General features: G+C 53.6%; 1 protein-coding gene across 8 annotated transcripts in view; it reads right to left on the bottom strand.

The window, feature by feature from the left end:
- Positions 1-576: 576 nt before the first annotated feature.
- FBLIM1 (filamin binding LIM protein 1) overlaps positions 577-25,481 on the bottom strand; it is a 30,956-nt gene continuing 6,051 nt past the window's right edge. For 5 of the 8 annotated variants that reach the window (XM_030537356.1, XM_030537357.1, XM_030537359.1 and 2 more), the window contains exons 2-10: positions 18,454-18,569; positions 15,779-15,953; positions 15,332-15,626; positions 11,929-12,104; positions 8,443-8,569; positions 7,190-7,356; positions 5,706-5,884; positions 4,702-4,819; positions 577-3,198 (exon numbers count right to left, since the gene is read on the bottom strand). In XM_030537356.1, the coding sequence (XP_030393216.1) occupies positions 3,085-3,198; positions 4,702-4,819; positions 5,706-5,884; positions 7,190-7,356; positions 8,443-8,569; positions 11,929-12,104; positions 15,332-15,626; positions 15,779-15,953; positions 18,454-18,518 (1,416 nt within the window). In that variant the 5' untranslated portion in view covers positions 18,519-18,569 and the 3' untranslated portion in view covers positions 577-3,084. Of the gene's footprint in view, positions 3,199-4,701; positions 4,820-5,705; positions 5,885-7,189; positions 7,357-8,442; positions 8,570-11,928; positions 12,105-15,331; positions 15,627-15,778; positions 15,954-17,384; positions 18,421-18,453; positions 18,570-18,882; positions 18,905-25,481 lie in introns of those variants that run through there. The other 3 variants (XM_030537358.1, XM_030537360.1, XM_030537361.1) reach the window with 3 other exon arrangements.

The following is a 25,481-nucleotide window of genomic DNA, read 5'->3' as shown; positions in this document are numbered from 1 at the left end:
AGTTTGTGGTATGTGGTTCAGACCTGGGTCTGTGTTTGTGGCTGGCACAACCAGGCAGGGCTCCAGAGTCCCAAGCTGGCAGGGGAAGCAGGGGCAGAAGTAGTCTTGGCACATCAGTGGGCAGACCCAAGGGGGTTTCTATGATCCAACCCGTCACAGCACCTTTCTTAAAAAGGGAGAAAAACGGCTATCTGCGCCAGCACTGGAGTGCCTGTAAAGCTGTATGGAATACAGGTTAGCACTGGCAAGAAGCATGTTTAAACACTAGTTCTGATCCTGGTATAGACAGGACTTTGGTGCTAATACCTAGAGCAAGTACCTAAACCACCGCCCATTCCCCACTAGCAAAAGAATGGAAAGAGCGTCATCCATGGTCTGAGTGCTCTGTAGCTGCTGGCAGAAGCTCCATCACTTCCGAATTCTCAATTATTCCTTTTGAACTGCAAAGGCTTGTCAACACAGGGACCCTCAGGAAAGGTAATCCAAAGAAGTGAATTAAGATACACTGAATTAAGGTCTCTTTAATTCTGAAAAGAGTGTCCACACAGGGTTTTAATACAGGTTTAACGAATCCCCTTCAAATTCAACCTTTTATTAATTCAGATTAACTTTCATGAGCATCCCCAGGAAGAGAAGCCCTAAATTTCATCAGTTTCCAAAAATAAAGCCCCTGAAGAATGAGCATGTACAATTACTTTCAACAAGCGGAAACTTTTCCTGCCAATAATTTACAGTTCTTCTGTGGGGTTTCCCCGAACTCCACCGAACTCCACAGCCATTTCGCTCAGGGAGTGTTCCACTGCCTATCAAAGCAGCTTAATTTCACAGTGTCACTGCTACTTATGGACAGTGATCATCACAACCAAGGTCCCAAGTTCTTTTCTCTTGAGGAGTGTTGACGAGGACAGGAGGAACAGTGCCACTGAATGGAATCAGCTAATGGTCCTGCCTAGAATGCTGGATTCTCTTGACGGTTGAGCCCAGTGCAACAAGCATGGTCTCCTGGCCTCCCTGTTTAGCCTGGAGCACAAAGCCAAGGGGACCCCATGGAAATGAGGAAGGGCTCTTTAAGAGGCCATGCACAGCACTGCTATGATTCCTCCTCTCATTTAAATATCTTTTCAGATAGTCCTTACTGCTCCCCCTCCATGACGTGCCGCTTGTTAAAATCCCACCCCCGAAAGGAGAGGAGAGGCTGGTGGAGTTCCATCTCTCACCAGCTGTCGCTGAGTAACCAATGCTCAAAATAACCACCAAAGAGCAAACTGTGAGCCTTTGGCGGCGTAACGTGGGACACTGCAGGTAATTTTCCAGGGTGAGGATCCTCCCCACAATGGTCCATTTCCCCTCCCACCCATTTCAAATGGCACTTGTTTAACATTGTGCCGTATGGATCAATATACTTATGGCAGCATCCACCAATGATCACCATCCCCAAGCTCTTATTTAGCACTTTTCATCAGTAGAATTCAAAGCACTTTACACACATCAGTCTCATCATCCCCATTTCACAGATGGGGAAACTGAGGAACAAAAAGGCAAAGTCACCCAGCAGGCCAGGGACAGTTCAGACAAGAACTCAGCTCTCCTGAAGCCCAATCCAGTGCGCTACCCACTAGGAAACACACCCATCAGGCTTACCAGGACCTTTTTGGCTTAGTGATACTGCTCTCTTCTTGGACTACAGTTGAGAATGGTGTTTTGATTTAGACGGGGAAACAAATGAGCTGCTCCCCTCAGAGAGCACCCCCATTCCCACAAGCCAGAGGGTTTATCCCAGGCAAGGGATGTTAAAATACCAGCAGCCCATCAGCTGCCCTCTCTTAGTTGGGGATCTTGTATCTGGTGTGATTTCATGATGCTAGCACGAAAGACATGTGATTGGCCACCGGCAGATGAGAGAGAATCCAGCGTCTTGGCTTGTTTTAGGGAAGCTGGTGGGGTGGTGTATTTGTCAAATCCTTAAACAACGCGGAATTCTTTCCAGTCCCAGCCCCCAGATTGTGTCATGACTCACAGCCTGCGTCCATTCACCACAGAGATGAAACTGCACATCCAGGAATACCAGGAGTCAATTCCAGAACCATGGCTCCAGCAATTCTATGTGCACAGAGCCAGTGGGTTGTCTGGCGCAGATCTGCAGGCAGCTACATCTGATATTTGTCACTGAGTCACCGCAGCATTTCAGGAGACAGGATCTTAATTAGGGGCCGATCCTGCAGCCTTCGCTCCCTCAAGTTAAGACCTGAAGGCTCAAGCCCCAGGTTGCCCCCAGTACGGTGTCATTTTCAGAATGAAGAGTGGTGTTCAGCTGCTGCTGTACAACCTCTTTGGCACACTGCTGGGTCATAATTCACAGCACTATTGCGGGGTGCAGTAAAGCAGAAGACGGTGGGTGTATATCTGACCTGGCTCTGTGGGTAAAAGTCACTCCTGGGCAGAAGGCCAGTAAAAAAGTACGCACTGCTTAGGTCCTACATTAGCCCTACTTTGAGGGTGCACTGGCCTTCTGCCCAGGGGTGGCCTTCATGCAGTTTTAGCATCGACCACTGTGCGGGCCCCTTCCCTTGCCGTGCTCCCAGAACTGATAGCACAGTGCTGTCCCCCAGCCCTCTGCAGTTTAGTAAGATCCTCCTGAGTCTTAAAGCAGGAGGGGGGTTATTTACACAGTGCGGAGACAGAGCCCTGCCTGCTTTGAAATATCATTTTAATCAATCTCACTCGTCCCATCAGCAGCTGCTGGTTTGCCGGGGTGCGTCCCTCATCACAGGCACTGAGCCATTGGAGGGCAGAGGAAGCCAGCTGGCGTAGCCTTGGAAGATAAGCACAGCCAGACTGGAGGGAAAGAGATAAGAAGAACGTTCCACGGCCACCTCTCAGGGCTGGTGGCATGGCTGATTAGGACCTTGCTGCTAAAGCTCAGAGCTACTAATATGGTCCTACCATAAGGGAGACAGTCAGGACAGAAAGTTGGACATTAATGAATGTAGAGGATAAGAATACTGTTGCCGTAGTACAGAGATTCGGCTCATCTCAGCCATGTGACTGCATCCACGGTTTGCTGGGGAAGCCCGCCTGGCTCTCTCAGCAGAACGATTCGTTCTTCTGTTTGATGTGACAGGGCTTGCAGAGGACATGGCTGCCCAAGGGGTAGCAGCCGTTCTCCTCTGGCTCGGTGGACAGGGGAATCCTGCAGTTCTGTGAGGAAGAAAGTATGCCAATCGAAAGTCAGTCAAAACCGGAGTCATTTCTAAAGCCTCAAGCATCACGGGAATTTCTTTTCTTTGCTGGCCACACGCTACTTCAGTTTTCTCACTTTCATTCACTGGGAACTCCATGAGCGAGCCCCATTGCTTCCAGTACATGTAGTGCTCCCAGCACCTTCTCCTGCGGACTCACTAGCTCATCCCCCACGTTCATCAGTTTCAACCAGCCTGTTGCATCCTGGCCATGACACCCAGACCGTCAGGCCACTGAGATTCTGCCTGGGCGTGAGGAGCTGGGCCCCAAACCCCTCCTGCACTGGAGGAATTAAATTAAACCCTGTGCAGTGAGGCCACAGACGGTAGCAGCTCCCACGCCCCACTCTGTGAGGTAGCAGCAGATGTGCTGGTCTTGGAACATGGCCGGGAACCTGCCACCTCCAGGGGCAGGCACCCAGCTCCACGGACCCAGACACCTCCAGGGGCACCCTGCACACACCCAGCTGGGCACCCTGCACACACCTAGCTGGGCACCCGCCCCCTCCCAGGGCAGGGACCCAGCTCCATGGACCCAATCATCCCCAGGGGCACGCTGCATGCACCCAGCCGGGCACCCGCCACCTCTGGGGACATGCTTCACATGCTCAGCCGGGCACCCGCCGCCTCCAGAGACATGCTCCACGCACCCAGCTGGGCACCCACTGCCTCCAGGGGCAGGCACCCAGCTCCACAGACCCAGCCACCTCCCAGGCCACACTCCACGCACCCAGAGAGGCACCCACCACCTCCCGGGACATGCTCCCCGCACCCAGACAGGCACCCGCCACCTCCAGAGGCACCCTCCCTGCACCCAGCTGGGCACCTGCCACCTCCTGGGGCATGCTCCCCGCATCCAGCCGGGCACCCGCCGCCTCCCGGGGTACCCTCCACGCACCCAGCTGGGCTCCCGCCGCCTCCTGGGACACGCTCCACACGCCCAGCCAGGCACCCGCCGCCTCCTGGGACACGCTCCACACACCCAGCCAAGTACAAGGGGTGGGTGCTCAGTAAAGCCAGCCCGCGGCAGAACCAAGAGGGGTTCCTGGAGCTCTCTGAACTGTGTGTGTTGCAGAGAGGAGGGGAGTGAAAATATTCTGAAAGCATCCCCGTTCGCCTGCATGTCTGAGCAATGGCTTGGCCACAGGAAGTGACGTGGCAGTGAGCAACCTGCTTAGTTCTCCAGTAACCCACGGAGAGAACCTGTGTTTGTGGAATAAAATCCTGTTTGTTTGGGGCTGCCTCTGGGTGGTTTCTAGGATAGGGTGACCAGACAGCAAGTGTGAAAAGTTGGGATGGAGGTGGAGGGTAATAGGAGCCTATATAAGAAAAAGCCCCCAAAATCAGGGCTGTCCCTATAAAATCAGGACATCTGGTCACTCTATTCTAGGACTTTACACTCTCCGCCACCAAGAGTTTATTTAAAAAATAAAAAAATCAGCAGCATCCCAGCAGGACCTACCTCACAGCAATAGCAGTTTTCGTGGAAGCTTCGCCCCATGCATTCTATCCTGTAGGCATCTTTCCCCTCCTGTGGGATGATGGGTGTCTCACAGACGCTGCAGATGGAGGCGTACTTCCTGATGAAACAAACAGCCAACCTCTCATGCCACAGCAGTTGCCACGCCAATCAGCTGCAGCAATTCCCAGCACAATTTAAAGCTAGATCCATGTCACTTTACACGGCTTCTGTATTTCTACACGTGAGACGGAAATGGCAGACGCACTGGAATGAACTGGTTGCCAGGTGAAGCTTTCCAGTAAATCACTTGTGGCCCTGTCCCTGCTCTCCTTTACGCTAGCTTTACACTGGTGCAACTCCGCTGATGATGACAGCAGCGTGACTGAGGAGAGTCAGCCCCCGGGTGCTTAGGAATACTGCAGTGTAAACTAGCCGGGGGTGAATAGCGGGGACATTGAAGGGGGAACCTGAGCAAAAAAAAAATTAAAGTCCTGCACACAAGACACAAAGTGAAAGATGCAATCCTGCAAAGCATCCTTGCAGCAAAGGGCCGTTACTCACACTGGCGGCATCGCAGGGCCCAGGTGAAATGCTACCACGGGGGTGAATGGAAGATTCTGATTGGGTGTCGCTCACCCCCACTTTGCCCAGGGGAATAACGCCTCCCTGAGATGCAAAGTGGGGGAGAATCGGGTCATTGCACCTGCAGGCTTGGCATCCAGCCCTGCTCCCATTGCTTCCGTAGGAGAAAGAGCAGCATACTAAGGAGGCACTCCTCAGGCAAAGAGCCCTGTTGAAGCCCGGGGGATGAATTGAGTGAGTAAAGGCTACTTGCTGGAGGGAAGGTTTGCAGGATTGGGCCCTTCAGGTTGTCTCACGTGCGCAAGACTTACCTTTGGAACAGAATTGGTCCCTCTGAGCTGAAGAGGAGGGTAGTTTAGGTGCAGAGGCGATTTCGCTCTAGCTTTCTACCCTTCCGACGCGCCACTTATAACATATCGCACCTGTAGAAATCATCCACGCAGTGCACCTCGTTCTGGTCATTCACAGCAAAGCTCTCGTCCCCGATGCTCCGGCCACACACAGAGCACATGAAACACTCGGGGTGGTACCCGTTCCCCAAGGCGCGGACGATGTGCTCCAGGATCAGACCTTGGCACTTGGCACATTTCTCCAGTGTGTCCTGTGGGAAGGAGAGAGGCAGATAAAGCGCAGAAACCGGAAGTGGATGGTACCATTCACCCCTCGCTGCGCCCTCAATGCAGCCCTCACCTACGCAGTGAGGGAGGTAGTCCAGGCCAGAGAGCTGGGAGGAACCAGAGTTCAATGCTGTGCATGGTCTCAGAGACGCTCCCGGCACAGTGGCAGAACCATTCAGGTCTCCACGCTAGAAGCTGCCTGCCAAGCCCCATGGCTCTATGGTCACCGCAGCCAATGCAAGACTGCAGCCTTTGCTGCTTCGCAATGAACGACGTGAATAGAAAGGAAACGCTCCCAGGACACAAATGTCCTTCTGGCCTGTAGCCATGAGAATCCCTGGCCTTCCTGTAGCACTTTTCTACAAAGTATTTCCAAGCCCACTCCGGAACATTCATAAATTAAGTGCATATTGGCTCTATTTTGCAAGGGGTTAAAGTTAAGGCCGAGTCATCTAGATCCAGATTTCCAAAAGCGGCCTGGATCAGGGCTGGCCAATGGCACGAACCTTGGGCCTGATTTTCAGAGCGCTGAAGCTGAAGACGCTCAGTGCCACTGAAAACCAAAGCCGGGGTGCCTCAAGCTGAGCTGCCAGAACTGGGGGCGCACAGAGCAAGAGGCCACTTCTGGAAACGCTGACCTACACAACTTGCTGTAGGTGACACAGAGCTGGGCGGGAAACGTGGTGGGCCTGACTCCCAGTCCCCAGCTCTCAGCACCAGGCACATTCCCTGCTTTAGATCTGCTTGGGACTGATCCTCAAGTTAATCTACCCCTCAGCTCCTCAGAGAATCATAGAATAGCAGGGTTGGAAGGGACCTCAGGAGGTATCTAGTCAAACCCCCTGCTCAACACCAACTAAATCATCCCAGCCAGGGCTTTGTCAAGATGGGCCTTAAAAACCTCTAAGGAAGGAGATTCCACCACCTCCCTAGGGAACCCATTCCAGTGCTTCACCACCCTCCAAGTGAAAAAGCTTTTCCTAATATCCAACCTAGACCTCCCCCTCTATCTTCCTGAAGATCCTGGGAGTTGAGACCACCCCGCATCCCACAGGATCAGGCCCTTGTTCTGTAAAACCCTGTGCCTGGGCCAGTATTGGTGGCATTACAAAGATGGGTTTTCCCAGAGTAGGGCACTTCTATATCTGAGGGACTCTTGCAGGTTGGCTAGTCTTGCCGAACTCTGAACCCCTCCTACTTCCCCAGGGGCTCCCTCGGAAGCCGGATTTGACTCCTGAGAACAGAATGACATTGGCCTCTTGGGATGGCCAGGAGCCAGTTGCGCTGACCTTGTAGCAAGAGTTACACATTGGCCGGCCCTCTTTCTGGTAGTAGCGCTGCCCCGCTAGCCGGCCGTGGCACGTCCGGCACGTGAAGCATTCTGCGTGGTACTGTTTGTTCATGGCTTCTATGGTCGGGGTCCGGGGGGCAATGGCCTTGTGGCAGAAGGCACAGACTGGAAGAAAGAACCAAGTCACTTTGCTATGGCCAAGGAGCTTCCATTGGACAGTAAATCACCAGGCACCTGCCAGTCAGAAGCTGCATAGAGCTCACCGGGGGGAGGGGAATGGTGGCAGCATGGGGATAAAGCCTGGCTGCAGGACTGGTCTTGTATATTTTGTAGAGGGCGTGAGGATCACCTACGAATGCACCAGTGTCTTCAATCCCCCAGCTCCCCGTCTCCTCCAATCATGGGCCCCAGCACCAGCCAAGCTCCTCCCCCACCAGTACTCCCCACACTGTGAGGTCCCTGCTACCCCTCGTCCCGTCCCCAGGCTCCCAATGCCCCCTCCCCCAACAGCCTTGCTGCCACTCCCAGCCCTGGGTCTGCCTGCTTGCTGGGCACAGACCGGACACACCGCCCCCTGCACAGGTTATGATTAACATTTGCATTTGATTAGCACCCAGAGGCTAATCAGGGCCCTGCTGTGCTGGGTGCGGTACAAACACAGCGGAAGGGATGGTAGGCCCTGCTCTGCTGGGCATTTTCCTATGGGTTCCACAAGGGTCTGTACTCCAGCCCTTACCCCGCCAGCTGTGTAACTCCATTTGACAGGCTCTTCAGTTCGTATCCCTGAGCTAACTAGACATTCTCAGCACGGCTGCCCTTTCTCCCTGCAGCTCCCCATTCACACCAATGGCTGGGACTCTGCCTGAGAAACTCCTTTGCTTAAACGCTCTGTGCGTCTGGGGACAGGAGAGCGCTGCTGGGAACTAGCAAAACCCGATCCTTCCATTACTGCATGATTGGGCCTTGCTAACAACCAGGTGAATGCAGCCCTACTGAAGTCAGAATTGAGCCCTGTAGGGACAGTTGGGATCTGGTAGACAGAAATGAAGCTGGGGATCCTGGCAACCTGGCGTTGACTCTGCCGCTGACTCACTGCGTGGGCTTGGTTAAGTCACTTATCACCATACCTCAGTTTCACCATCTGCAAAATGGGGATAGTAAAGCACACGCAGCTTTGCAAAGCATGATGGGATCTATGGAGGTCAAGTGCTGTCAAAGAGCAAAATATTATTAATGGACTCTGGCAGTTACCTGTGGAAATGTCTCTTTCCAGGTGCCCATTCACGTTCTGTTTCGGGGCCTGGCGCTCATCCACTTGCTCCAGACTGGTTGGCTGGATTTTATGCTGCCTCGGTTCCGCTGGGAACGTGGAGGAGGCCTGATGAAGAGGAAAAAGGGCATCCTGAGCTGGGGCGGGCGTCTCGCTGAGGCTTTGCGAGGGCTCCGTTGTGCTTTGGTGCAAACCCAGCTTGGCTAACGACTGCAGCATTCTGGGCCTGTGATGGCAGGTGGGAGACGATGGGGTTTGAATCATGCCGGCTCTGAAGGCTCCCAGACAGACACACCAGCATTGGGCCAGCCCGGGCCCTGCACATACACACAGCGAGAGACCGTTCCTGCCCCTGAGAGTGCAAAGTCTAAATAGCCAAGACAGACAAAGGGGAGGAGAAAGCGAGTATCATTACCCTCCATTTACAGATGGAGACACTGAGGCACAGTGCAGGTATTTTGTTTTAAATAACTTGCTCAAGATTGCCTAGGAAATCCAGTTGTTGAACCCAGCTCTCCATATCCCAGCCCTGCCCTCGCCACAAGACCATCCTTCTTCTCATCTCAAAAAGTCACTGACTCCCAGTGGCCACAGATTTGCATTGATGGTAGAAATAACCACCATAAACAGACAGACTCTTCTCATCCTTGGGTAACCCCATTGATTTCACTGGAATTACACCAGGGAGAGAGGTGGCTGGAAACGTTCCTGTCTGGCTCTGTGTGTTATTTCTGCTGTTTCTAACGATGCTGGCTCCTTTATGCTCTGGGAACTGCTGTGGAGATCTGCCTGCCCAGGCTTAGGGTGGCTGCTTTTCGGAGTTTGTGCACCGTGACATCCCTGCATCTCGTTTGCACATTCGGACGTGCTGTGATGAAACGCCATTGGGTCAGAGAATCGTACCGTAGGGCTGGACGACACCTCAAGAGGTCAGCTGGGCCAGCCCCCTGCGCGAGGCAGGAGTAAGTAAAATTAGATCGTCCCTGACAGGCATAAGCAGAACCGGGTTTACAATGGCACCAAGGCCCCAGGCCCACACTCAGAAGGGCCCCTGGTACCCGGACCGTGGCCCCGCCCCCACTCCATCCAGGCTCCGCCCTGAGGCCATGCCCCCACTCGGTCTCTTCCCCCAAGGCCTCTGCCAGTCCTCTCCGCCCTCTCCCCCGTTGCTCCTCTCTGCCCCCTTTCCCCTGTGTGGGCAGTGGGCAGGGCCTTGCGGGGAAAAGGCCACGTGGGGGCGAGGCCTCGTGGCAGAGCAGGGCCATGATCCAGGCGCCAGGGCTCACAAAAGATTAATCTGACCCTGGGCATTTAGTCTAGTTTATTCATAAAAATCTCCAGTGACGGGGACTCCAAAACCTGCCTAGGTAACCTGTCCCAGTGCTGAACTCTCTGTAGAGCTGGGAAGGTTTCTGAATGTCTAATCTAAATCTCCCTGCCTTCAGACTAAACCCCCATCGCTTCTTGTCCTACCCTTGGTGGAGCTGGAGAACAACTGATCCCCATCTTTTTAACAGCCCTTAACCTATTTGAAGACTGTTATCAGGTCCCCGCTCAGCCTTCTCTCCTCTAGACCAAACACACCAAATGTTTTCAACCTTTCTTCATAGGTCAGGTTTGCTAAACCTCTGATCATTCCTGTTGCTCTCCTCTGGGCTCTCCAATTTGTCCACAGCTTTCCTAAAATCGTGGTACAACAATGCTCCATGGGCTCAGGAGGTTACTGGTCACTGCACCAGTAGAGGGGACATGGCATGGAGGGACACAGACAAGGCCCATGCCAAGAGCAGAAGGCGCAGGGAGAGCAGGAGAGAGAGACAAGTTTGGCTGGGGCAAGTCCATAGGGCCTCGAGAATGCAGCATGCAAACAGCAAACAAGGCAATGGCCTAGCTGGAAACCTGGGTGTATGTGCAGCAGCTGATCCACCGAGAGATGGGAATCCAGGGAGCTTGGGATGGCAGAAGCAGGACGTTCACCAGCTGGAGAGGAGGAGCCAGCTGCTCTCTGCCTCAGGTGCCCTGGAGAGGGGCAGGGGATTGCTGGGCTCCTCCATACAAAGAGAGAGGGCAAAGAGCCGTCGATGACAGAATCAGACTCAACATCCGCATCTTTCAGGCGCTGTTATTTTTGATCACTTTCACTGCCCAAGATGGGGAGGGAAGGGGGAAGGACATGAATATGAAGCTGACTGGACCTGTAGGGGGGGGAATAAATGGCTCCCCTGTTAGCAGGGATATGCTCAGTCTTCAGAGCCAGGGAGTTTTAATGGGCAGCACCAGAGAGATGGTTGCTATAACCCTGCGGGCGAAGGCTGGGTTTGCCAGCTCACTACAGCTGCAAGGCAAATCTTGTGGGGTTTATCAGGGGAGTGAGTGGGACCTTTCCAGTAAGATATTAGGCTTGGAGGGATCTGGATAATATTTGTGCCTCGAATTTAGTGCTGATGAAAGCGAGGGACTGGATTAAACCAAGAACAGCGCAGGCTGGAGCTGTGCCGCTTCCCAGCCACAGCTCTGCCGATGCCCACAAGTACCAACTGCAGCGCAGGCAGATGTGCCGGGCCTTGATCCCCGGCAATGTGGCACGCTTCTGGGGGTGGTGCGGCCTTTGTGACGCTCGGTTCCAAAGGCTCTGGGATCAGATGACTGGAGGCTCTGCCCCAGTGCAGAATTTGGGCTGATTTAGCGGAACATGATCGAAACCCCAAAATAACAACAAGCAGAAGGTCGGCTTTCTGGCGCTTCTGTTCTGTGGAGACACACGCTGCCTTCTCCACAGAACGGCTGCCAGGCTGCATTAAACCACAGGCTGGGCCAGCGTCGAGTTTCTGGCAGTGTGAAGAGAGGGGCCGAGGCTCTCTGGACCTCTGCAAAGCCTGTGGGTAACGCTTAAGGGCCTGATTCTCCACAGATCGCTCTGGCGCTGCACCGGCGTAACAAGGCCCTGCAGGCTTGTGTCTCTAGAGGTTCAGATCTCGACTCTACCCTCCTGGAGAGCAGACTCAGCACTCGGGTACGCTAGGAATTGTGACAGATTAGACAGAACAGCTGTTCAAACATACAGGAAGGGAGAAGGGGGAAATTCCTCCCTGAGCCTCCCAACCAATCAGCTTCTCTAGTGGAGTGACTCACAGGGCCATTGCCATAAGCTCCTAGCAGCTCACAATATTTGTGCATCGCACAGTCCTCAGCATGTGTCCTCACAATGCCTCGGTGTGGCAGGGCAGGACAATTACCCCATTCCACAGATGAGGGTCCTGGGGCCCAGAGAGTCTAAACGACTTGCCCCAGGTCAGACAAGAAGTCTGTGGCAGAGCAAGGCTTGTCCCCCAGGTCTCCCAAGTGAGTGACGTGACCACCAGCCAGCCCTCCCTCAGGGTTCTCGATGCTGTTCTTTGGGTGCCAGGGCTAAAAACATCCAGGCAAGCCATGACACGAAACCTCCTCCTCCAACCTTCCTTCAATACCTGCCGGCTCACAGGTGAGCTCACGTGCAGCTTCTGCAGATCAGGGCAAAGCGTCTCCACCGACGGGGCGTTACGTTCATCGGACAGAAGATACGATGGAGGAGACGGCAGGGGGCTCTCTGGGTCCGAGCCCGTGGGAACGTCGGTCAGGACAGGACGAGGAAAGGAGGAGAAACCTGAAACAAGCAAGGAACAAGGCTGGAGTCTGGCCTGAATAGGGTGACCAGATGTCCTGATTTTATAGGGACAGTCCTGATTTTGGGGTCTTTTTCTTATATAGGTTCCTATTACTCCCATCCTGATTTTTCACACTTGCTGTCTGGTCACCTTAGGCATGAAGTAGGGTGTATGAGGAACTCACATGCTGAGTGAAGGGGCCCTGAATCACACCAGGTTAATTTTGTGCTGGTGAACAGGGCCGGATTGAAGATTAAAATCCCTTACCTAACCCTGGGGCTGGCAGGCGTGTGTGTTTACAGCACGTGTCTCTCCCAGGCCTGCCCCTGCTCCTCTGCTGGTGACCCTGCCCAATCTCCCCCTTCGGCCCGAGACACACGGATGCGTCCACAGGGGAAGGCAGATGGCCTCCACTTCTGTGCAGCAGAGGGGAAAGCCGTGTTTGGAGCAGGGTGCCCCGCCTTGGCCCAGGCCTTGGTGCTGGTCAAGTTTCCCAGGATTCTTGGATGGTCCTAAAGTGTCTCACGTTGCAACAGTCTCCAGGTGGCAGTGACACCCAGGGTGTCCTGGGTGATGAAACCACTTCTAACCCAGAGCTGAAGGGCCCATTCTTATCTCTGCTGATATGAAATTAACAAAGCTGATAATTACTAACAGCGAGTAAAAGCACCCCTCCCCCCGAGCCAAGGAGCATTAGTGGTGTTGGATAATTGGCAGGAGAAAAGTAACGAATGCAGTTCCCCTGTGTAGAACATTTGTTCATCACAGCTCCACTCCTGCTGCACACCAATGCTAGGAGCCTACATCTAGAAAACAGGGCCCGTCTGTTGGGATCAAGAGGAAACAAATGCTCATTAAAGCATAAAAGAAATTACTCCAGGCAAGGGTGCAGCCCCAGGCCAGCTGTGTCTGGGTACCGGCATTGCTGGTTGCTTATGCTGGATCGGCACCGCTAGGTGTGGGTTTGATCTTGTTTATCGGTCAGGGTTTGGTTTTGCAAAGGCTGGGTGGGATCCCACTCCCTTTGCCCCTCAGCTGAGGTAAGTCAGTGCAGCTCCAGTGAAGGAATCAGAACTAGTCCCACTCCAGCTGATGGTTCTGGTGCCCCAAATGTTTCGCTGGGGCATCGAGGGGCTTTTGGGATTAGCTCATCTCTCCTGTGTCCAAAGCAGCATTAGCCCCAACATCACTGACCTGCACCATCAAGACTGCAGCCATGTAGTGCGTCTTCCGCACGTGCTCTTGGCAATGCACGGGCTGTAAGTGATCACGCCACCCTCAGAGAGGACACACGCCGGGTCACTGCTGAGGACTAACGGAGGTGATCCTTCAGCTCCAGCAGTGGTTGCCTGTGCTCCAGCTAACTGAGCTCTCCTTTAGATCAAGTGGGAGAGGCCTGTGGGTTCAGGTTCTGCTCCCACCTCTTTATAGACAGGGCTTGAAAAACCTACTTCCCAAAGCCAGGGGGAATTTTGGACAGGCGCTTACAGGCTGCTGGGAGCTTTGCAGGAGAGAGAGGAGGCAGGAGCAGGATAGGAGGAACGTGAGCAGCCCTAGCTGGGAGGTGGAGCTGCTGGGCTGACTTGGTGGATTATGTTTGATGGGCATGTTTCTCAGCCTGTGTGCGGCAGGTGTGTCGTGTGTGCCCATGGGTCATTTAACAAGCGTGCACAGCTGTGCCCAGCCGGGAGGGGCCATGCATTCCCAGGAACAGGAACTTCAGCGATACGTTTGCCCTGGGGAGACACAGGTGAACGAACCCAACTGGTTTCTGTGCTGGTGCCCACGGCGTTTTCACCTGGAGATACCGAGGTGGAAGGGGGGCGCTAAGCTATGCTGGGCTCTGATAGTGCATCCCCACTCCCATGCTGCATGGGGCCACAGCTTGCCTGGGGGAAATGAAGGCCCTGCCTCCAAAGAATCCACTATTTTATTCAAAGGAAAATGTCTCTCGAGCTTGGGAGTGGAGGGAGGTTCGGGGGGGGAGTGAAGTCAAATTGTTAGCTTCCTTCTCAGCAAATGCCCTAAAATATCTCCTCGCCTGCTGTTTGTTTGCCTTGCAGCCAACACGCAACCTGCCCACAAAGCAAACTGCCTTTACAGTGCAGCAGGCAGACCAGCTGGTTTGTCCTGGTGGCTGCAAACAGTGCTGATAACAGATCAGTGATAGAAAGCAGATGGCAGCCAGGAAGATGGGAGCTAACGGGAAGACTCATTGTCAGGTCACTAGCTGGGGGCAGGGTGGGGGAGAAATGGGCCAAGGACCCCACACTCATGCATTTCAATGCTCAAGGAAATTAACCCCCCTTCCCCTGTGGAAGCCCCTGATCCTGGTCCCAGGGGAGTTTTGTGGCTGTTCAGGGTCTGTCTGGACAGCAGCTAGGAGCAGGCTTCCCAGCATGGCTGGGACAAGTGCCAGCACACTAAAAATAGCAGCGTGGCTGCCGCAGCACAGGCAGAGGCTTGGGCGAGCTGCCCGAGGACGTACCCAGGGGCCGGATGGGACCGTACTTTACTAGCATGTCATGTGAGTGCTGTGGGCCTGATGCAAAGCCCCCTGAAGTCAATGGAAAGACTCGGGGCCAGGTCCCCCCAGCGATCTGCACTGACACACACCGAAGGGGAACAGTCTCGCCTCCATCTTCTGCTCCCTCTTCTGAGCAGGTGTCTTGTCCCCTCCAGTTCGGCTCTCTAGCCCGCCAGCCCCAATGGTGGTTTGTCCCCTATAACTCCTAGGAGCTCATTCACTTCCGCGGCTGGGGCTGCCAGCTGGCCAGCCTCCCCGCTCCTGCAGCAACGCCTGATCCTGTCCTGCACTCCCGAGGCAACCTGCTTGCGGGCTCGAAGCAAGGACCAGCAGCAGGGGGATGACGGGTCATACTGGGAGCACAGGCCAGGGGAATAGATACAGGCTCAGGCAGGAACCTGCCCCACACAAGACCACCTGTTCTGCCTCCCGGCGGTGGCTCCCACCACCACCCCGGCATGGAGCCTCCAAGGCCCTTGGGCAGTAAACCACTGCCCAGGCACCATCCTGCTGGGATTGACTCCCAAGACTCTGAACTAAATCTTCCTGAATGCAGGGGTGTTTGGAATCCAGATCTGGATCCCGGCTGTGCAGCAGGAACCTGTTTCTAGTCAATTACGACCCACTCTCCCTCTGGGCCCTGTGCCGCTTGCTCTACTAACGCCCTGCAGTGCAGTCTGTCCACTGCATTCATCTTACCTCCGTTGGACAAGACCGCTGGTCCAGACGAGGGCCCAGCACTGCCCAGCGTCCTGCTGCTCTGCTTGCCGGCCTGGCGGCTGCTGTTGGCCAGTTTCTTTGGCGGTGACACTTGGGGCTGGTGGGTCCCATCAGATTTCATAGCCTCCTTTGGGTGGTCTGAGCTCAGCTGACGCACATCTGGCTTTACATCTCCCTTGATGACCGTGTCCCTCCTGGGAGGAGCCAGGGTAATGTATACGGAGGAAGCAATCCTCTTCTCCATCTTCCCAGACAGCATCTTCAAGCAGGGGCTCTGCAAGGAACAGAAACATTGAAAACAGAGCCAGGAACGGCTCTCTGTACTTGTCCAGATGCTCTCTGGTCTCTCTCTTCCAGGGGAGCATTCCACACAGCCCAGCCTAACTCCCACACCACGTGAACCCAGAGCCGCCCCCAGACAAGCACCTCCCATGCTGAGCGTCTCCTGTTCCCAGTGACCCAAGGCGACAGCGTGTGTGCCAGGGTAGCTCTTGGAGGCAATGCCCAGCTGCTCCCGAGGCGATAGAATGATTTCCTCTTTGGCCGGCGCACACTCAGCTTTATTGTGCTGCACACACCCTGGCATTCAAAGTCTTCTTTCCTGGAAAGGAAAGTCAGAAAAAAAAACCACCCCAACCAACCCGTGCAGCTCGAGATCCAACGAACTGGCTTGTGACTCCAAGGGGACTGTAGCCAAGTGTTTCAACAGCAAAGTGCTGCCAGGGCCCCGGAGAAGGGTCTCTCAACAAACAAGGTGCAAAGACCACATTCCTCACTATCCCAGGCTCCCTTCTCTATAGACAGCTGTTATTACTGAGCAGGAAGCTTGATCATTAAAGCAGGGCAACGGCCAGTTTCTGTTCTGCACCCATTTTCAAGCAGGTCCCCGTGCCTCAGTTTCCTCACCTGTAAAATGGAGATGTTGACACTGATCTACTTCACACGGCACCACAAGACTTAATTCATGTAAATCCCTTTGAGATACTCCGAGGGAAAGCGTTAGAGAGGTGGACAGACTATTATAATTGATGTTCATTTCTACAGCCCTGAAACTCAAAGGTCTCTGAATGCCTCACACGCGGGCACCGAGGCCACATAAGCTCATAAGCAAGGGGCGTGGATGGCTCAGAGCATTTGTACTAGGTCCCAGTGTGGGGGTGTTTTTGTACTGCAAAGTCATTAGTTCAAATCCAGCTGAGTTCAGTACTGAGCCGAAATTAGTAACGTAAGATATGCACATTGGACCCAAATGATACAGTGGGCTGCCTGTTGAGAGTAAAAATTAAATATTGAGCAGCGCCCTCATTCACTGTGCATTGTCCCTCCTGCCCTCTTTCACTTCAACAGGCTTGGGTCAGGCCCTAAATGAGTCAAGTGTCCTGCGGAAATAAATACATATTACTAGAAGCCGTAGCATGATGCATATGCACAAGGGGCAGAGTTAAGGTTATGTGGGCAAACTTCACATAGGCATTTCTTGACTTATAAATGCTTCACTTTGCAACCTTAAGGTTCTTTTCATGTAGATTTATGTAAGGTATGATAACTACACTTAGTAGTTACATTGTGCTTTTCTTCTATAGATCTTCAGAAAGAGGGCATGTTACAAAGGAGGGCAAGTATCATTACCCCTGCTTTCCAGGTGGGGAAACTGAGGCACAGAGCAGGGAAGTGACTTACCCAAGTTCACCCAGGAGGTCAGTGTCAGAGCAAGGAACAGAACCCAGGTCTCCTGAACCATGCTGCCATCCCAAAAGGGACACAAGTTCTTAACCTTGCTCAGAAGGGTGGTACTGAGGGCCCTGGCTTCCATTGACAAAAGAAGCATTCTAAAGCAGTGGGGCCTTGACATGATCAGCCCATCCTTGGGATCACGCTGCTGGAGCCAGCAGCTCCAGTCCTGCCAATCTCAGTGTCCCTGGTGAGAGGTGGGGCAGCAGATGGCTCTTCAATTAAACTAATCCGCATTGTTGTAAATTATCGTGAGACCCAGCATCCCCCTCACTCGGCAGGAGCTGCGGAAGAAACTTACAGGGTGAGCTTTTCGGCATAATCTTTGGGGATAAAGCCACCGCTATCGTCAGAAGCCCTTGGGCTAAATCCCCCTTGCATGCCGTGCTGGAAATCGATCCCCACGAGTTAACGAGAGGATAAGCCATTGCATCTAATCAGGGGCAACTGAAACCAGCGAGGCTGTGTGATGGAGGGGAGGCAGAGCCATGCCAGCATGGGGAGACCCGCGCTTATGTCAACCAGTTTCTCGTCCAGGTTAATGAAGTGCACTGATACGGTAAAGTGCACAGAAAGGGCAGGGGAATTTTCCTTTGAGCTCTCCAAAGGAAATTCAGCCCTTGGAAGATGAAACAGTGAGCAGGCGATGTGATGAAAGGCTCCTTTGTTGACTGGGCTGATAGCTTGGTTACAGTAGGAGCTCTTTGACCCACACAAGCCTCCTCTTCCGGTGATCTTCAGGAGCACACGGGTGGCCCCAAGTGCTGGAACAGGTAGCTGGAGACTTTGCATCTCTAGAGCACCTTTCACCTGAGCAAAACGTGATTCACAAGAGGGAGGCAGCAGAGGCCAAGGGCTGAAAGCCAAGATGGCAAGAGAGCTGGACTCTCTTCCCAGCTCTGGACTCTCTGTGTGACCTTGGGCAAGTCCCTTCCCCCATCCATCTATGCCTCAGTTTCCCCATCTGTAAAATGGGGGGAATGATACTTACCAGTCTCATGGAGGGAGATCCGTGAGGCTCAATTCACTAGCGGGTTTTTTTGGATAGTGCTTTGAGATCCCCACTGAAGAGCACTAGGGAAATGCAGGGTCTTGTAAGACCGCCTTGTACCTCTCATATGGCATTATTAACATGGAGACGCAAGACAGAGAGTCAGTGACTTGCCAGTAGTCAAGGTGAATGCCTAGGTACCTGCTTCTGCTGGTTTTCCCTCTGCTTTGCATGGCTGGAGTGGCCGAAGACAGCCAGAGTCGGGGCCAGAACCTGGCCCATGTATTTCAAAAACACAGCTAGCCGCCTTAGCCAGCCCAGACAGACGTCCTGCTAACCACACGGAGCAGGAATTTGAAATACATTTGTAGTTTCTTACCAGGTTTTACTTTCCTCTGACAAGTCGGCAAAATTCCTCTCCTGAAGCAGCCGCCTTCCCAGCATGCACTAGCCGCAGTGATGTCAATAGCGGCTGTGGTCAGTCCAGAACAGAGCCTGTCGGGGAAAAGGCACAGCCAGTTATAATCAGTGCTGGGCAGATGTGAACAGAAATCCCAGCCCTGACGCTTATGAACCATATAAACTGCCTCAGAAGAGACGGACCTAATGTTAAAGTGACAGGTTTTCTCTAGAATCCTATTTCAAAATGGATGACATCCCTTGGCGTAAACCATTGGTAGCTGGGACATGCAGAACGAAAGGGACATTCAGTTCTGCATAAAGAGTTATAATAGTTTCAGGATTTATTTAATTTAATGTAATTTATTTCCATACAAAGGGCAGTGGGCGGGACTTGTAGATGACTTACGGAAATAGTTTTTAATTGGAATTGTTGCCTTTATTATGGAAAAAGAAAACCCGGAACAGTTTTGTTCTGGAGGATCTGTTGGACATCTCAAAGGCTGGACTTTAATTGGAGGAGTAGAGGGTTCACATCTTTAACCATGGCTTCCTTCCTCCGAAGTGCTAATTGATCATATACATGAAACAGACGTTAGCGAAAACAGAGTGTGTTTTCAAAGGCCTGATGAAAAGTCCTCTCTTCTCAAGAGTTCAGCTTTCACTTTCTTCGCTCTTACAATGTCCTCATTTCACTCCGACTCCAGTAGGGTCACCAGACAGCAAATGGGAACAATCAGGACAGAGGGTGCAAGGTAGTAGGTGCCCATATAAAAAAAAAGCCCCAAATGTCAGGACAGTCCCTATAAAATCAGGACATTGGGTCCCCCTGTACTCCAGGCACCATGGAGACTTCTAGGCTAAACAGAAATAGACTTTCTAATGTTAAACTCATATGGGCATGCTGGGGCCTTAAATAAAACCCTGTCGGGGTTTCTTCATCCCCTGTAAAGGACCAGAGGATAGGCACAAGCCCTTTGCAAGTCACATTCAAATGTAAACCTTCCCATTAGAACAGGGACCCAAAACAACTGGAGCTGAGAAGGAGAAAGGACAGCCCAGGGGTGATGGACAGTCTAATCTCACTTGTAACATGGTGCCCCTCAATGGATCAGCCATAGCAGGCTCCACTCAGCGGGCACGGCTCACGCACGGTTCCAAGCAGAGCAAAGTGCAGAAGAGCAGCCCACCAGCATCCTGGACGGAAAGTAAACTGGGAAGTGTTGGTTCCATGGTGTGGCACTTAGGGTGGGACACGGGGGGGGTTGATTCTAGTCTGAGCCATCTCAGGCATTGTCAAGTTGTTTTAAAGCTTTGACTGTTTATCTGGATCATGTCCCTTTAAGGCAGAATCCCCCTCCCCCTCTTCACCATGCCAGGGGAACCTCTGAGCAGCTGGTGACTATACAGACCATACGTGCTGCAGAGCCACGCGTGTGCAAACTGTGTCACACCGGGCCACGGCAGGAGGTCCCTTGCTCTGCACTTGGCTCCTTTCATGGGATTTAAACAAGCCCTTTGTCCATCAATGTATTATATTTTAATATCACTTCTCATGTTTCCTTTCCTTTATTTTCACTCAAAAGAAAAGAGCCCAAGACAACATAATCCCCCTGCCCTTTCCTGCGCATACTGAAGAGCTGTTGAGACGGGGCCTGGTCTGGCAGGTTTATTTCAGTGAGCAGGATGAACTGGAATCAGGATGGGTGGATTGGGACCATAGAGCCTACCAGCCCTTTCTGGAGAAACTAGGGCACCAATCCTGCAAATCCTTATGCCCCTGAGTAACTGAACACCTGTGAACATGCGCATTAATCTGTGGCTGCGGGATCAAGGTGTGATGAAACGGAAAATGATATGGACTTTCTTGGCATCTCGCACAGGAGAATCTCACATCCTTTCACAAACAGTAATTAATTAGGCCTCCCTCCCGCCCAACTTGCTTAAGCCAGAATGTATTTTTTACCTTTGACAAATGGGGAAACTGAGGCCCAGAGAGGGGGATGCGACTTTGGCAAGATCACACTGCCAGTCAGCAGCAAGGCTGGGAGAGAAACTCAGGAAGTCTCACTGCCAGGCCCCTGCTCTAACCGCTAGACCACACACCCTCCTACACCTGAACTTCCAGCCCTGCCAGAGAGCTGTGAGGAGCAGACTGTGGGGGTTGGGGGCAGCCCTGGGACCAGGCCCAGAGAAGAGGGAACTGCCCCATTGCACAGCCTTAACAGGTAAGATCCAGAGGTGGTGCTGCCCTTAGAATCCCCTGCCCACCTCTAGCAGCTTCCATCCATGCAACTCACAGCACGTGAACACATGCCCCTGGGAGAGAGGCAAACAGCACCACCCGTGTTTTACAGAGGGGGACATCAGCAGAGAGAGAGGAAGCCGCTTGCCTGCGATCCCACAGGGGGGACTGGTGGACAAGCCTCCTTAAAACATTTCCAGGAACATTCCCAATAAGCCCGGGGATGTTCCCAGGCCAGGAAGTCATTTTCCAGGTAGAGAGAACAGGGCAGAAACCTCCATACTTACGATCCCCCTGCGGCTGTGGTGGGAAAGATGAAAGGCTCGGGGTCTGTACAGCCTTCCGGCCCAGAGGCCCAGGGTTAGGGATTAGTGGAACGTCAGGCTGTTAGCTCCCTTACCCAGCCGCCTGGGGGGTCCTGGCTCTGGCTCCTTCCCTGGACGGGGCGTGAGCCAAGCCCCTGCGCATACGCTGGCATCCGTCCTGGCCACCTCTCCATGGATTCCCTGGTTCACACGTGTGGAGCCATCAGACGGTGTGGAGCCACCACCCGGGCTGGACTTGAACCAGTGATACAGCTACATGCGGTAAAATTCATAAGCATTTTGTTCTGATGCCAGGATCCTTTAGCCGCAGGGGGACGGATGGCAGGGAGGAGGGTGGTTCGGACTCACGGCATTATCTTTGATCAGAGAGCTAGTCATCTCTACTGGTCTGCAGCAAGTCCCACCATGGGATCAAGAATTAATAAAAAGACGGGGAAAGGTCTGTCTGGCCTTTACCAAGCAGCACCATAGAGAGGACAGGTTGATGTATTCCCCGTCAGCCCAAAGCTCATGAGTTACTGAATTAGATGGCCATTGTATAGGATCAGTGAGGGGCCGAAGAGACAGTGTCCAGACCCCTCATGCTAGCACTGGACTCCAGTTCAGGGCCTGAGGCCCAGTCAAGGCTAGGGGTCAGGTTCGTGTTCAGTGGCACAGACCTTCTCAGCAACTGATGCAACTCAGCCTAAAATGGCTGACTGGCTGAAATCCTTTCCAGACGCATTGCAGTCACAGAACTAGGAAATGGGTCTCTGGGTCCAACTTGGCACCAGATGATAAGAGTGGGCGATGATCCAAGGATTTGCCTCCAAACACACACACTGAAATTCCAAAGGGGTGAAAGGTTTCAGGTTTGGTTCATCGCTAGTTTTAGAGGCCTGAATTTTCAAGGGTCCCTCCAATTTCGGTCGTCCAACTTCAGACAGTCCTGACCCAATTTCCAGAGCGCGTGAGGGCCAACAGCTGAGTCATTGGGAGCTGCGGATGGTGAACACCTCTGAAAGCTAGGACCTAGGTGTCTCACACTGGGCACCCCAATCTAAGACCCCTTTACACTGCTTGACTGCAGTAAAAGGGCCTTAAACTGGATGTAAGTTACGCTCCTACTTAAAGGCTGCTTGCAAAGGGGGTGCTGTGGAATGATTACCAGCCTCCCTGAATTTAGTAAATGATCCAGAGATGACAAAGGCTTTTTCAGATTTGTTTGAAGATATCCACAACGTGCGTGTGCGCACACATAGACACACACATCATGTGTGTTTTTATATACAACATAATCCAGAGATTTTAATGCCCCTGTTTAAAAGCAAGGAAGCAAACGTGCCCACTGCACTCCTGCCCCTTTGAAGCCAACACATCATCTCCTCTATTCCCTGCAGTCGGAATGGGTGGGAAGGGAATTCAGGCCAGTTTGTTTTTATTCACATGCCACAGGAATTTCTCTTGGGGGAAATGATTAAATTGAGTTTCTTAAGAAGGATACACACACATTTCCTTAAACGCTAGAGAGAGATTCGCTGCTTGGCAGATGTTGACAGCTGTGCAGATGGCTCAACCTCTGCGCTGCATGGAGGCTGCCAGGGACTTTGATCCTGGCACAGTAAGCCAAGCTTTTCTTCAGGGTCAGCTGGATCTCCGTCAAATGGGTGAGCGCTACACTCAGAGTACATCTACGCTGCATCATAAGCCTGGGCGCTGGCTCAGGTTTGAGCCCAGACCCTGGGGAGATGATGTTTCACCTCATGACCGTTCTACTGTCTCTCATCTGACCAGCCCGCGCACAGGCCTGGAAGACAGGAACTCTGAGTTCTAATCCCTGCTGGGTCAACCACATTTTCTAGGGTAGCCATAGGCGGCGGGTTATATACATTTGCGGTGCTCGGGCTCCAGGAATATTCAGGGCCGGGTGCCCTGCTCCAGCAATATTTGGAGCTGGGTCTCTCCCCCAGCCCTGCCTGGATCGGGCCCCACGGGTCTCCCCGCCCCCGCCGCGTCCCTGCCTGGAGCAGGTCCCAGCCCCTGTCTGCCACCACCCACCATCGCCGGGTCCCTGCTTCTCCCCTGCCTAAGCACTGCCTACTCGTGGGAGTAGAGCGATTCCCGGCAGAACTGCTGTCTGCTGCGCCAGGGTCCTAGTGCCTGCCCTACACTAATGGCAAGGCAGGCTGCCCTTACCCTGCCCTAGCCCTGAGCCCCTCCAACGCCCCAAACCCTCATCCCCAGCCAGAGCCCTCATCCCCCCCACACCCTAATTCTCATCCCCAGCCAGAGCCCTCATCCCTCCCACACCCTAATTCTCATCCCCAGCCAGAGCCCTCATCCCCCGCACCCTAATCCTCAGCCCCAGCCCTGAGCCCCCTGCAGCATGAACCCCTCATCCTCAGCCCCACAGCCCTCGCCCCACACCCCAACCCTCTGCCCTGAGCTCCCTCCTGCATCGTGAACCCCTCAGCACCAGCCAGAGACCTCATCCCCCCGCACCCTAATCCTCAGACCCAGCCCTGAGCCCCCTCCTGCATCATGAATCCCTCATCCTCAGCCCCACAGCCCTGCACTCCCTCCTATCCCCAAACTCCCTCCCAGAGGGTGCACCCCCTCCCCCTTCCCACATACCCCTTCCCACCCCCAAACTCCCTCCCAGAGCCTGCACCTCTCACCCCTTCCTATGCCCCCACCCCCATCCCAGAGCCTGCACCCAAACTCTGTCCCAAAGCCTGCACCCCTCACCCCCTCCTGCACACTCACCCCCTGCCCCAGCCCGGACCCTGCACCCAGCACCCTAACTTCATCCCAAAGCCTGCACCCTGCATCCCTCCTGTACCCTAATCCCCAGCCCAGGATCTGCATCCCAGACCTCCTCCCCCAAACCCCCTCCCAGAACCTTAGGCAGGTGGGGGCAGAGTTTTGGGGGGCGGAGTTGCGGGCTGGGTTCTGGGCACCACCAAAATTTCTACAAACTTGCCACCCATGAGGGTAGCCACCGATTCCTGGTGTCCAATAGGAGACACCTTGGGGCAGGTTTTTCAGAGGCTCTCACCTGGAGTGCTGGGTCCTCACCAGCTCTCGGGAGCTCAAGTCAGGCACCCCAGCAGTGAAGCACAAGAGTCATTGGATCTGTTTAAAGCTGGGGCCTTCACCTTAGTGTTGGCCCCACCCTGGCTGCCCACAGTACCGCTGAAAGCGATGAGAACTGATGCTAGGGTTCGCTGGAATATAAACAACCACCCAGCTTACAAAACGTGCTGAGGTTTCCAAACGTGTTTCTGCACCTTGCACCTTTTCACGCTCTCTGTATGTGTATATATATCTCCTCAATATATGTTTCAGTCTATGCACCCGAAGAACTGGGCTGTAGCCCACGAAAGCTTATGCTCAAATAAATGTGTTAGTCTCTAAGGTGCCACAAGTGCTCCTGTTCTTTTTGCAGATACAGACTAGCACGGCTGCTACTCTGAAACTTGTTTTTGTTTTGCTTGGGAACAAAAATGAGATCCTCCAAGTTTTGGGTCACAAAAACAAGAGCGAGACACCCCAGAATAGCCAACAGCCCCATGTTTAAGGCCCTCATCTGGGATATACTAAACCCAGGGGCAAGCCCCTGCTCTGCCTTCCACCGGGGGTCTCACCGAGTACATCTGACATGCACAGTGCGCTGCCCATCACCCTCTGCGGGACAGATCCCCCTCATTTACTAAGTGGCGGGCTGAGACACAGAGGGTCTGTCTATACAGCAACTAGAAACCTGCAGCTGGCCTGTGCTGGCCAACTCGGGCTCGCAGGGCTGTTCCATTGCTGTGTAGATATCTGGGCTTAGGCTGGAGCAGAGTCCTAGGCCATGTCTACATCTAAAATTTTGCAGCGCTGGTTGTTACAGCTGTATTAGTACAGCTGTATAGGGCCAGCGCTGCAGAGTGGCCACACTTACAGCAACCAGCGCTGCAAGTGGTGTTAGATGTGGCCACACTGCAGCGCTGTTGGGCGGCTTCAAGGGGGGTTCGGGGAACGCGAGAGCAAACCGGGAAAGGAGACCAGCTTCGCCGCGGTTTGCTCTCGCGTTCCCCGAACCACCCTGCAAACCGCAGGGAAGGAGATCTGCTTGTTCGGGGAACGCGAGAGCAAACCGCGGCGAAGCTGGTCTCCTTTCCCGGTTTGCTCTCGCATTCCCCGAACCCCCGAGCAAGCAGGTCTCCTTCCCTGCGGTTTGCAGGGTGGTTCGGGGAACGCGAGAGCAAACCGCGGCGAAGCTGGTCTCCTTTCCTGGTTTGCTCTCGCGTTCCCCGAACCACCCTGCAAACCGCAGGGAAGGAGACCTGCTTGCTTGGGGGTTCGGGGAACGAGAGAGCAAACCGGGAAAGGAGACCAGCTTCGCCGCGGTTTGCTCTCGCGTTCCCGGAACCACCCAGCAAACCTCAGGGAAGGAGACCTGCTTGCTCGGGG

Source organism: Gopherus evgoodei, chromosome 18 (assembly GCF_007399415.2).
Source record: "Gopherus evgoodei ecotype Sinaloan lineage chromosome 18, rGopEvg1_v1.p, whole genome shotgun sequence".
Classification (NCBI taxonomy): Eukaryota; Metazoa; Chordata; order Testudines; family Testudinidae; genus Gopherus; species Gopherus evgoodei.
This window is presented reverse-complemented; position numbering and strand designations above follow the sequence as displayed.